Genomic DNA, 12,591 nt, shown 5'->3' on the forward strand with positions numbered 1-12,591 from the left:
CTCTTAAGGCTTACCTCGCAGTGGTAACACTCCACATGGTAATCCTTGTCCATTGACACCACCCGGATGGTCTCCTCGGAACCCTAGTTTGGAGAGACAGCGAAAGAGGGTGAAAATTGGGGAGGTGTCCATCGTTGGCTTTCAAGGAAAATAAAGGTACTTTGAAACCTCCCTCTGTAACAATATAAATCCCTCCTTGTTATATAAGTGCCACAATGAAACCTCTTCCATTTCCCGAAAAAAATGATTTCCTTCCTTGCAAAATTAAGTGGAGAAATTATGGTTCCTGAAGATAGCAGGAGCACCTAGACTTATATACCGCTTCACAAGGCTTTACAGCCCTCTCTAAGCGGTTTAGAGTCAGCCTATTGCCCCCAATACTCTGGGTCCTCATTTTGCCGACCTCGGAAGGATGGAAGGCTGAGTCAACCTTGAGCCGGTGAGACTCAAACTGCAGCAGGCAGTCAGCAGAAGTAGCCTGCAGTACTGCACTCTAACCACTGTGCCACCACGGCTCATATACTTTCTGTGCAAAATTTGGGCTTGGTCCTATTTCTATGATAAGAAAGGCAGGAGCCCACATCAGCGGAGTAGAGAAAAGAAACACTTTAGGAATCTCATATGGATCAGACATTGAGAACTGCTGAGACTGCCCACTCAAGAGGGCAGATGGATCCCTTTGGAGGGCTTCAGCAGGTGCCAACACAGCCGACTGGGTCAATGTATGATGGAAACCAAGCTAGTGAGCTTCCCTGTGCCTGAGGAGGCGAAGTGCCTGCAGTGAATTGCTCAGTTTAATGGGCATGGGAAGGCTTTCCAGCAGATTGTACGCAAGAAGCTGTTGCCTCTGGATATATATACCATATGAGCATTATGGGTATATATGAAAGAGTGAGATAGATAGATAGATAGATAGATAGATAGATAGATAGATAGGCAGACAGACAGACAGACAGACGACAGAGGTATATATAGAGAGAGAGAGAAGAAAAGGAGAAGCAAGCAGTCAAAGATCAAAATGATTTAATTCCTAGGATTGGAGCAATGTGAGAACTCAGCTGCGCAGACAAAAAGTTGTGTTTGTAGCCAGCACAGAATGGCTGTGCTGAGGCCAAAGTATTAATCAAATGACAAAAAAGAACATACCTGGACTGGCAAAATAGGCTGGTTACAGGAAGCACACTTGGGTGCAAAAACCCTAGATTTGGGGAGGGGGGAAGAAAGAGGAAAATAAGTTATATTTTTCTTGAGAAGCGAAGAGAGAGAATGGCAGGCAGCATTTTAACAATTGAGAGCAAACAATGATAGCTAATCCCAACTCCATCCCATGAGTGTGTTGCATTATTTTAAGCCACAATGGTATGAAATCTAAATTCAGCTATGGATTTAAGAATATCCCTCCTTCTAGTCAAAGCAGGACAGCAAAACAAAATGATGATCCAATTAACCTCAGACAATCCCCTCAACTGAATGGCTGCCATCTAGTGAGACCTATTAGTCCCCATGTGCCATCACTTTAGTAGGCAGGGTTTAATTCTGATGGAAATGTTTCAAAGAAAAAAGAAAACAGCCGTGATCTCCTTTCAATATAGCCACGGTTCCTGTTACATTTTTCAATGCAACATACAGAAATGTTGACCACTAGATTGCCTGGCTGCCAGTCCTTAAGTGGACTTGATCCTGGATCCTGTCTCCTTTAGCAGCAGTCAACCCTTCCTCATGATCTGAGCCGGGGGTCCCCCTTTTCCTTTTGCCCTGCAGAGCTCTGCATTCTCACGTGTGGTAGTCTTTGACACAGTAAATATTGTTCTCCATATCCACAGTGAAGGGTATGCCATCCAGACATTCATTGCACACCACACAGCGGAAACAGCCAGGATGGTAGGACTTCCCGAGAGCTTGCAAAATCTGAAAAAGAATCACAGGTCACAAATTATGCAAAGCCTCTTCCTGCTTTTGATCATTTATTTCATGCATGAAGAGACAGCGAATGCCGGGCTTGGGGAAATCATTTGGATGACTAGGAATGACCGCTGGAGTAACTGGCACTCTTGAGAAGCCACAATATAGTTGTCGCTTGCCATTCCTGCATGCTTTTTTAAAATTCCTAGCCTAGACAGCAGTGCTGAGTTTCCTAGACATCTACAATCTAATCCAAGGACTAATCAGTAGGGATGACTGTTTCTCCCTCTACTCTGCTCTTCTGCAAATTTTAGAACCAAGTCTGGAATTGCAACCAGCCTTCCTTAGAAGTTTTAGGCCTCAACCCTGTTTTGTTTGTGGCAACATCTCCAAAAGACAAAAAAGAGATTCACCCAACATTACCTTTAGCAAGACCAACTCTTTTGATTGGCAGATGGACTATAATTATCCCTTGAACTTTTTAAGACTGTTCTTGGTTTGTATTGCATGCTAACTAAAGGAATTAGCACCAAGAGATTCAACCCTATCTTTTCTTATTGTCATGCTTTCATTCAGATACTGGTAACATTCTCCCACCTGTATTAACTAACGCAGTTGGAGGTACATTCTCCCACAGAATCTTGAGAAAAAAGATTCTTTCAAATCCAAGCATAATTAAAATAGAAGTGAACAAAGAAAACAGACTCTGAAACCCAGATAGTTGGGGAGGTGTGTCATCTCAAGCGACCCTAAGGGAGAAACAGAGATTGGGAGAGGCAATGCAATGCTATTGAATGCCCTGGGACTACCTTCAGCACATAAGAACCCTCTGCTGTGAAAAGTCCAGCACCAGGTCCATGGCCTTGATTGTCAACCAAAATCAGTTTTTTGTCCCCTCAGTGGAATTGTTGCGAGATAGCTGGTATGGTTATATTTCTTCTGAAGATCTAACAAGATTACTGATGCCTAAACCAGCAGCAGCACTGCAGATTAGCAATTTCCACTGCTATTATTTCATCATCTGAAGAGCAGACTGCAAGAGCAATGTTTTGTGGATCACTGATGCCTTCTAGCCATTTATGAACTGTGATACATTTGGTAGCAGCTGAAGAGGCAGCAAGAGAAAAGATTTAATCAGATCCTGACCAGAGCAGCTCCTCTGGTTGGGCTTGCAGGCTAGAATATGGAATTGAACTGTTTCGTTTAACAAGAGTCATGAAGAAGGCCAGACAAGGAATTATGGATGGAAACTGAACAAGGAGAGAATCAATCTGGAAACAAGGAGACATTTTCTGACAGCGAGCACCATCAACCAATGGAACAGAAGTTGCCTTCAAAAGTTGTGGGAGCTTCATCACTGGAGGCTTTCAAGAAGAGACTGGACTGGCATCTGTCAGAAAGGGTGTAAGGTCTCCTGCTTGGGCCCTGGGGGGTTGGACGAGAGCTACAAGGTCCCTTCCAACTCCAAAATCTGTTAATTTTAATCTGTTAAATCCACAAAGGGGAACCTTAACTGCCGCATAATCATCTGAAAGATTTGTGAAACGAAAGTTTCAACTTATGCAGGGATGACTGATGTGAATAAATGTTTATGAAAATTCAATCAGGTATCCTTTAGTTCAGGGGTCTCCCAATTTGGCAGCTTAAAAGACTTGTGGACTTCACCTCCCAGAATTCCCCAACTACCATGAAGCCCACAAATCTCTATGTTGCCAAATTGGGAGCTTTAGGTCAGTGATGATAAACCTGTGACACACATCAACAGTAATATACCATTATATTTTGGGTGGCATAACTGCATTCATCAACACCTGACAATAACTATTCTTGAAAGCATGCCCTGCGATTTTCCTAGGCTGCAGAGGCCATGTGAGAATGGGGTGTCCTCTCCCATGGCCTCTGAAAATTGTGTGAGGAAGCATGGTTCCACATGGTTTTGGGAGGCTCCAGAGGCCACGAAAGATCATTCTCCAAAGCTGCTTCAAGAACGAAGGCATGTGCACCCAGTAGCCTCATGGAGGCTGCAGGGGCCTGACCAACGAAAGAGACTCTTGCCTGAAGGTAAGTGGCACAAGGCTGGTCCTGGGGAATTCTGGACTGCAGGGCAATGACCGGATGGGCCATGGGGAATGGTGTGAAGTGGCCTTTTTGAACCGCTCTAGCGCTGGAGTTGAGGCTGAAGTTTTACTTGAGCAAGAAAACAAGCTGTACTTTTTCTGGTTGAGTATGAAATACCATGATCTTTAAAAAAAAATAAAATAATTTATTGTACTCAAATATTATGAATAGGGAAAAAAGAAAGGTAACTGGTCTATGATTGACCTTTGGTCAACATTTTTCTAAAATCACAGTTGGAATGATGGAAAAACACCTGCTGAGTGAGAGGGAGCAAACATCCACTTCTGTGTTTCCAATTGTTCAAATATTGGAAATCAATAATTCTGACTGTTCTAGAATCCGTCTTTATTGCAGTTACATCTGGAAGGACAGAACTAAACAGGGATCCCACAGCAGAGGGAACAGAATGAGGAATTAAACTAATGAAATAACATGGAATAAATGCTGGAAGGAATGCTTTAGAGATTTTTATGGGAATTACACTGTTACGAATAGAACTAAAGCTCTAAATCTTAATATCAATGGAATTGTGCCATATCTGAATTTTGAGTTTATATCTAAATTTCTCTTATGTTACAGTATTCTCTGAATATATTTGTTCACTATTTGTTACTTTTTCTTCTTCTTACTACTTCTAATTATGATAACAAAGTTTAATAGGCTTGTTTTGACTAGAAATTGGGCATAAAACCTGTACTCTAAATTCTCTGGGATTTGCAATCTATCATTAATTAAACTGGCTCCTTTCCAACTATTATAATGACCATTATAATCTCTGGGACCAATTTTAAACTTGTTTTTATTAGGATTATACCTCTTCTTTATGATAATACATAATTTGTAAGAATTAATAAAAGCAAAAACGAAAAAAAACTCTGTGAAGGCTGCAGCTGTGCCTAGCGATTGGAAAAGAATGAATGCAAAAACCACAGAGAAATGAATTTATTAAAGGCATCTGGGAAAATGTTGGCAGAATTCTGACCAAAAGTTTATTGTGAACAAAAACTGCCCGGGGGCTTTTATTGGCTGCCAACTGGGGGCATGGAGATTTCTTCAGAGCAATACCAATGGAGTCAAGCAGGGGGAGAAATGGGGGCTCCAGTGAGGGGGCAAGAGGCAGCTGTGGGGGCAGCTCCAGGGTCAAACGTGGAAAGCAGCATCAAGGCTGTGTGTGTGTGTGTGTGTGTGAGAGAGAGAGAGAGAGAGAGAGGGAGGGAGGGAGGGAGGGAGGGAAAAAACGGATTCCTGGGAAAGTCCAAAGTCAGGAGCTGATCAGGCGGGCTTTGCCAACCTCCATTTCTCCCTGCTCTCTGCCATGAATGAATGAATCTTGGCAGGAGGCTGTCTGGAAGCCAGATCGGGGGTAGGGGTGAGTGGATAGGAGGAAGAGGAAATGCCCAGCCTGCAAAAAGTGGACTGGAGCTAATAGTTTGCACAGCAGGTTCAGTGAAACTGATTGTGGATTGCTCTGATGAAAGGGAGCAATGATGGAGACCAAATTCCAGAAAGCAATTCTTCCTTTCCTTCCAATTCTCTTCCAGATCTCGGACTTTGCTGCGTGTAATAAAACTTTTATAAATTCTGAATTCGAAAGGGCTCTTGCCTTCAGCCCAGGCTTTGCCCCACCCCAAGCCCCTGACCTCCTCGATGGCTGAGAGGCTTCCTGGGCGGGGCAGCAGGCTAGGCTGGCTCTTCCAGGAGCTGCAGGGAGAGGGGCAGCGGGAGGAGGGCTCTGGAGCCCCTCAAAGGGACAGAGAGGCCAAGGGGGTGTGGGGGGGTGTGTGGGGGGCAGAGACCAAAGACAAGTTTGGGTGAAGGAGGAGGTAAGTTTTATCCTCAACATTTTTGAATCAAGTATTAATTCAAGTCAGAGTTTTTTCTCCTTTTCTCTGACTGTCAAATGGAAGAGAGAAGGATCTTTTCCTTGCTAGAGATTGAAAGCCACAGAAGTTCACGGGTGTCACTGTGGGCCAGTTGCACACAACCTACTCCACAGGGCTGTTGTGGGTGAAAAAGGGTAGGAAGGAATGCTACCCTTTGAGCTCCTGAATGAAAGGCAGGAGGGAAACCTAATAAATGACCAAATACAGCACTTGCTTCACAGTGCTTTGCAGCCCTCTCTAAGCGGTTTACAAATGTCAGCATCTTGCCCCCAACAATTTTGGTCCTTGTTTTACTGACTCAAAAGGATGGAAGGCTGAGCCAACCTTGAACCGGTCAGGATTGAACTACTGGCAATCAGCAGAATGAGCCTGCAATACCGCATTCTAACCACTGCGCCACCAGCACTCTTCTAATATAATCTGCAAACAATGAAAAGTGAGGAATAGCCGTGGAGAAAATGGCTGCTCTGTGAGGGTCCTTTACTGTCCATGACTAGACATACCACTTAGCCTGTCTGGACACAATGCTTTACTGCAGCACACACCGTCCCCACTAGAGGCTGTAGCACTTCACCCTTCTAGAACTTGCAAGGTGGTCATCTAAACAGGCCTTTGATGCTCAGTCCTTTAATGCTTGGTTCAAGCAAAAAATTATAATCTACAAAGCAGAATGAAACCTTCGCCTCCTTCCAAAAGTCCTTACGTTACTTGCAACGAGCTGCTGCTTCAGTGTGTTCTTCCTCTTCCAGCTGCTTACCAAGCTCTGGCAAAGATCCCCCCCCCCCCCAAAAAAAAAAGTACTGCTCACTGCAGCTTGGGGTCCCAGCAGTTGATTTGCCCCCTTGAAAGAGCTGCCGGTCTTCAAACGTCGCCTCCACTTCCTCCAAATCTGTCTTAGCGTTTTGCTTTTGTAAGCAAAGGTCCTGGATAGGCGAGGTTGCCTCTGGTCCTTGAACAGCCCCCAATTATTCTAGCTGCAATGTTGGCTTGAAGGCTTGTGAGTAAAATTGTGAGTGTATAAATGCTTCAAGGAAAGCGGAAGGGAGGGGGGAGAGCTACGTTTCACCATCACTCCCTCCCATGCTCCTGAAGGAAGCCCGAGTTCCCCAGAGAGCTGGCCAGAGAAGGGCAGAACGCTCAAGTGGGCATCCTCCAGGAGAGGCACGAGGAAGCCCTCGAGAGGCAGAAGCTGGACCTCAAACCGAAGCCTTGCTTGAGAGTGGAATGGGCGCTGGAGGCAGAGGGGAGGGGGAGGGGGTTGCAGACCTGAAGGGAGAGGAGGCAATCGGACTCGGGCAACTTTGCAGAGACACCCCAGGGATGCATCATTCCTAAAGGGGTCGAGGACAATTCGCCCCAGTCAACTCGCTGCAGGACAAGAGTTACATAATATTGAAGAAACAGTGGAATAGAATCATGAAAGAAAGGATGCAAAAGGAAGGACAGAATGAAATGTGAATGAGAAAAATTAAAATATTTTTAAAAATTATTTAAAATAATTAAACTGAATTGTTGAATTGTCCCACAGCAAGTTGGCTGTGGTTGCGTTGTCCCATTTGTTTTCTAAAGAGGCCCACCTGGCCTGATCTTTCAGTACTTGCTGAAGCGCAATCCGTCTGGCTAACAGAATAAGAGAGTTGGAAGGGATCTTGGAGGTCTTCTAGTCCAGCCCCCTGCTCAAGCATACGCCATTCCAGACTGTCCGCTCTCTTCTTGAAACCCTCCAGTGATAAGAGCATCCACAATTTTTGCAGATTAAGTTAGAGAACAGATTATCTGTGAAGCCAAATGTTTGGGAAGAAGCCCCATTCTCTCCAGGAGTCAGGAAGGACTGTCCGAAAAGCAACTGCTCTGCTAGAAGGTTCCGTCTTCTTTACAAATGAGACAAATGGCTTTCAACGCTATCTGGAATACCTTCCCGCCATCTCTTGAAGAAACAAAAACTGGTGCAACATTTTTAAAGGAGAAGCAAAAATATTTGTATTAATATATTGCCAGCAGAATTTCCCTTGGTGGCAAACTTTCTTTGTCCATGAAAAAAAAAATCGGTTCATTTTATGATTTTATGCAGTACCGTGAGGCAAATCTCCCCCGGGGGAGAGGGAGGGGGAGGCTCAGCCCCATCCAGCACTCGGGCACTGTGGGGGCTCAAAGGCAGCCTGCAAGGAAGAGAACTGCCATCCTTCAGGACCACCTGGAGTGTGTCTTGGGGCCACAGAGAGGAGCCCTGTGGGGAGCTCAGGGTGGTGGAGGAGTTTTCTAAGACACAACACCTGTGACTGGTTGGGTTCATGCAAGAGACCAATTTGTTTTCTGGCTGCACACAACAGACTGAAATGGAAAGTGAATCGGCCAAATTCTTAGAACATTACACTACAAAACATTAATGATTAAAAATAATCAAGCTTAGCAGGTTGTACAAATGCAGCTGCCGGCACCTTTCTGAACCTGTTCAGCGTAAAAGACAAACCTGGCCTCCATTGTGATGGTGTTGTGCGTGTGCGCGTGTGCGTGCCTGGGGGAGAAGAAGAAGGCTGCAGCCCGAGCGACCCAGCGGCCACCCTTTTTCTGACGCCAGGACTCTTACCATTTCCATGATGAGATGGCCACAAATGAAGCACTTGTCTGCTGTCTGCTGAAACCCCGAATACTGTTCATAAAACAAAGGGGAGGCGGGGAGAGACAGTTACAAGGCTTTCCCTTTCCGTCCTGTTAAGTCACAAACACATTTTCTTTTCGGCAATCAAGCAAATATTCATGATTAACTACTAAACTGAAAATGAGACTTTCCCAACCTTTTCACAATAGCACTGGAGAGGAGAGATTTTTGATCCAAGCATTTCAATTTGCATGGCAAGCTTGCACTGAAATCTTTTTCACCTAGTTAAAATGAAACTATTACTCAGAAGATACCTGTGATATTTAACACTGAAAACTCACTTCAACATAGGCAAAACCCCAAGCAATGGTGAGAACAGCAATTGTGAATCCGGTTTTGCACCTAAACATCTTTTTCAATTTCATGAGTACAAATTTCGATTTGCCACATCAGACAAAAGAAAACCAACAGCTCTACTTTGTTACAATCGAGGGTGGAACTGTTGAATCTCTGTTCTGGTGGCTGGACAGGGAGGGTATTATTTCTTAAATCTTTTCCAAATGGTTATTATTTAGACATAATAGAATCGAATGATGATTCTACTAAAATTCTCCTCTCCTCCATCCTCAATTCTATGAAGTCGTATCCATTTAAATTAGAGATTGCACGTAATTTACATTTTAAAAACTAAATATGCAAGATAATATTAAATTGCTCATTTATCTGGGTGATTTTTCTGATATTGCTTTCAAAAATAGTTCCTCATCTATTGTGCCATAGTGTCACTAAGACAGGAGAAGACATGGCATGAAAGAATGGCAAAGGCATCATACGTAGATTAAGTGTAATTACCTAATAAAAATATTTTTTATCTCAAAATTAAAAGCAAATAGATCTAATGTGGAGGCAGTGATTAATAAGCACATCAATATAGGTTGGAAATAGATCATCTTACGTGACCCAGGAATTCCTGGGTGCAACTGGCAAATGTGAGGAGCAACAGGAAACATTAGGAAATCTAAAAGCAGGAAGAATGACTTAGTCAGTGTGACTTAATCCTCTAGGATGAAACTCAGGGATGAAATGCAAGGATTATTGGGTGTAGAATTTATTAAAAATATATACCTGGCAAAGGCATGTTAGGCGAATGTAGCCAAAATATGTCTGCATGCGTGTGTGGGAAGAGAAAGGACAAAAATAGCCTGAATGAAGAAGGAATTAAATTTCATGTGAAAAAAGGGAACACGTGAGCTGAGATGCAGGAATCTGAACATGAGGTTCCTGCAAGAACACATGGAAAGGGAAGGAGCAAAAATACTGTTGTGGGGATGTGGTACAGACCAAGACAGGCAGAAGGTCTAGATAATACTCTACTAGGTCAAATCACCTGGACAACTCTTGGAGAACCAACTCAGCCAAGATGGCAAATAAAACCCTCAAAATTTTCATTCAAGCATGATTGAAGAGGTAAAAGCTGTGGGGACCTTGACAGAAAGTGACTCATGTTTTCTTGGGATGCAAGATCCAACAGAAAGAAAACCTGCTACACAGTTGCATATGCAGACCAGGTTCAAGAAGAAAGTTTAAGCAACCTTATAACAGAGGGGATGCCATGGATTGAAATCCTCATATTTAAGGGAGCCTAGGAGGGATGGAGAGTTCTTAAAATATGTTTCTGATAAATAATTGTATCCCATGCCAATGAAGAACAAGGGAGCAGCTTTAGAAGCCATTCTGGGTGGAAGGAGCTTTTACTCAGGTTCAAGGGATAGAAAACGAGTGTAACCACCAAGGAGGAGTAGCTGCACATAACTTATATTTGCAGAACGAGTATGAGAAACCATAAAAAAGCTTATGCTTGTAAGTGAAACCCAATGATGCAAAAGTTGGTAGGAGAGTGACAAGTGATGGGAAGAGGGCAGAACTTCTCAGCAATTACTCTGCTTTAATCTTGTCTCCAAAGGAAAACCATCATCTGGCAAAAAAGGAGTGAAAACCCAAGGTAAATAAAAAGATGGTTAGGAGTCCCTGGCCAACATTAATGCATTTATGCCTTTAGAATCAGATCAAGAAGATTGGAGAAGAACAGTTCCTGTCTTGAAAAAAATTGGGAAAAAGAGGACTAAAGTCACTTCAGACTAGTCAGTTGATATAAACTATTAGATTATTCAGTATTTCATTTGTGAGAAAAGAATGCATTACTTGGCAGAACACAACATAGGTTTATCAAACATAAATCATGACAAGCCAACCTCATCTCTTTTTTCTGTAAAGAGTGACCTGTTTAGCTGACCACAGGAATGTGGTATGTATAATGTACCTTGACTTGAGAAAAACATCTGACAAAGTCTTCTGGGTGAGATTCCAGTACAGAAGGCTGCAAAATGTGGGCTGGACTATGTTACCAGCGGATGGATTCAATGGTTGAATAATTGTACAAAAAGAGAATGAGTGATCTGGATAGGCCTGCCAAGGGCTGTACCACAGGACCCTGTTCTAGGCCCTATTTTGTTCAAGATATTTATAAATATGTTTGATGAGGGGTGAGAAAATATGATTATCAAATCAGAAGAAAGCAGAAGCACAGGGTAACAATCATGACTATCAGAAAAATGGGCAGAAATTGGCCAGAAGAATTTTTTAAAATGAGAAGTAGAGTTGGATAGGAAAAAACTTACAACAAATGTCAAAAATAATAAATTTCTTTCAATATATAAAAAAAACAAGAAAAAAGTCAAGGAAACAATTGGTTCACATATGAGAGAAGATATCAAGGAAGTAATGGATAGCACAGAGAAAGCACTAAGATGAGATGGTAATCGGTTAGGTCTCTCTCTGCCTCCTTTTCTATAAAATGGGATCACCAAAGCTAGGCTATAATCGCCAGGAACCTTGGCATGATTATCGATACAGGTGAATAGGGAAGCCCGCACCAATCTAGATTATTTTGCATCATCTCTGCTGAAATAAAATTGTATTCTGGAGGTTTGTTTGGTTTCAGGTGTTCAATCAATTTGGTAATTTCAGAGCCTGACACAGGGGGCCAGGAGAGCAGGAGATGGGCTTCAGATTCTAATTTCCCTTTTGGGTGTGGCAGTTCCTCCTGTGTGAACAGCCATCTGAACCTTCAATGGGAATATAGGGTGAGATAGTCAGTAAGGGGAAGCAGATCAAAGAGCTACCGTATTTTTCGGAGTATAAGATGCACCTTTTTACCCCCCCCCAAAGGGGGTGGAAATTTAGGTGCGTCTTATACACCGAATGTAGCCCTGCCCACCCACTGCTGCCCATCCTCTGGCCTGTGCCTCGCAGCAGTTACCTTCTTGCAAGCAAACAGCAAGAAAAAACAGCCCCATCCAGCTTCAGCTTAGGTTAATTAGCACAAGTTGATTAGATCGGCCTCCCGACTCTCAGCTGATTTGCTCTCAGCTGTTTTGCGCAGAGCTCTCTTGCTTGCTACAGAGTGCTGGAGCAGATTTTTTTTCCCTAGCTATGCTGAAAAAATGAAACTGAAAGTAAAGCAGGCTCTTTCCTGCAACGTGACAAAATGAGGCAGAGATATTTCTTTTTCTTTTTCCTCACCAAAAAAGGTAGGTGCAAACAATGGGAAATTTAGGGCAAAAGAGGAGAGTTCAAGATTTTAAAACACAAAAGAAAAAAAGCTCTATTTAACTAGGGAATTGTAATAATTGAGATACTATTAATTGTATATTGTGTTGAAAGCAGAAATGGTTAAGTTGTGGTTTGGAGGAATATATGGGGAAAATTATTTGGTTTATTATTATTGGTAAATATAATTAATTGATTTGTAAGAAATTGGATTGCATGGAAATAATTGGAATATTCATGTTCATATTGATTAATATACAAAAAAGATAGTTATAATTGATTTATATAAAAATGTTTAATTTGTATTAAACAATTGTAATATTAAATAATTAACCAATGTGAGGATGGATATAAAAATAGATGACAATGGGAAGGGGTATAATATAGAATAGAAGGGAAAAATTGAGTTTGATTAAGATTAGAGATGAGAATGAAGGGTAATATTGGTTTTTTTAAAAAAATAGATGAGGAATATATATG

At 42.5% G+C, this 12,591-nt stretch overlaps 1 protein-coding gene across 2 annotated transcripts in view; it reads right to left on the minus strand.

The window, feature by feature from the left end:
• The window catches only part of WTIP (WT1 interacting protein), a 60,265-nt gene that overhangs the window by 4,149 nt on the left and 43,525 nt on the right, over positions 1 to 12,591 (minus strand). For both annotated transcript variants that reach the window (XM_070953194.1, XM_070953195.1), the window contains 4 exons: positions 8,491 to 8,553; positions 1,778 to 1,908; positions 1,147 to 1,198; positions 15 to 83 (listed from right to left, as the gene is read on the minus strand). In XM_070953194.1, coding sequence (XP_070809295.1) covers positions 15 to 83; positions 1,147 to 1,198; positions 1,778 to 1,908; positions 8,491 to 8,553 — 315 coding nt within the window. The remainder of the gene's footprint in view (positions 1 to 14; positions 84 to 1,146; positions 1,199 to 1,777; positions 1,909 to 8,490; positions 8,554 to 12,591) is intronic.

The sequence above is a fragment of the Pituophis catenifer genome, unplaced genomic scaffold (genome assembly GCF_029215685.1).
Source record: "Pituophis catenifer annectens isolate HBS135680 unplaced genomic scaffold, rPitCat1.0.hap2 SCAF_13, whole genome shotgun sequence".
NCBI classification, from domain to species: Eukaryota; Metazoa; Chordata; class Lepidosauria; order Squamata; family Colubridae; genus Pituophis; species Pituophis catenifer.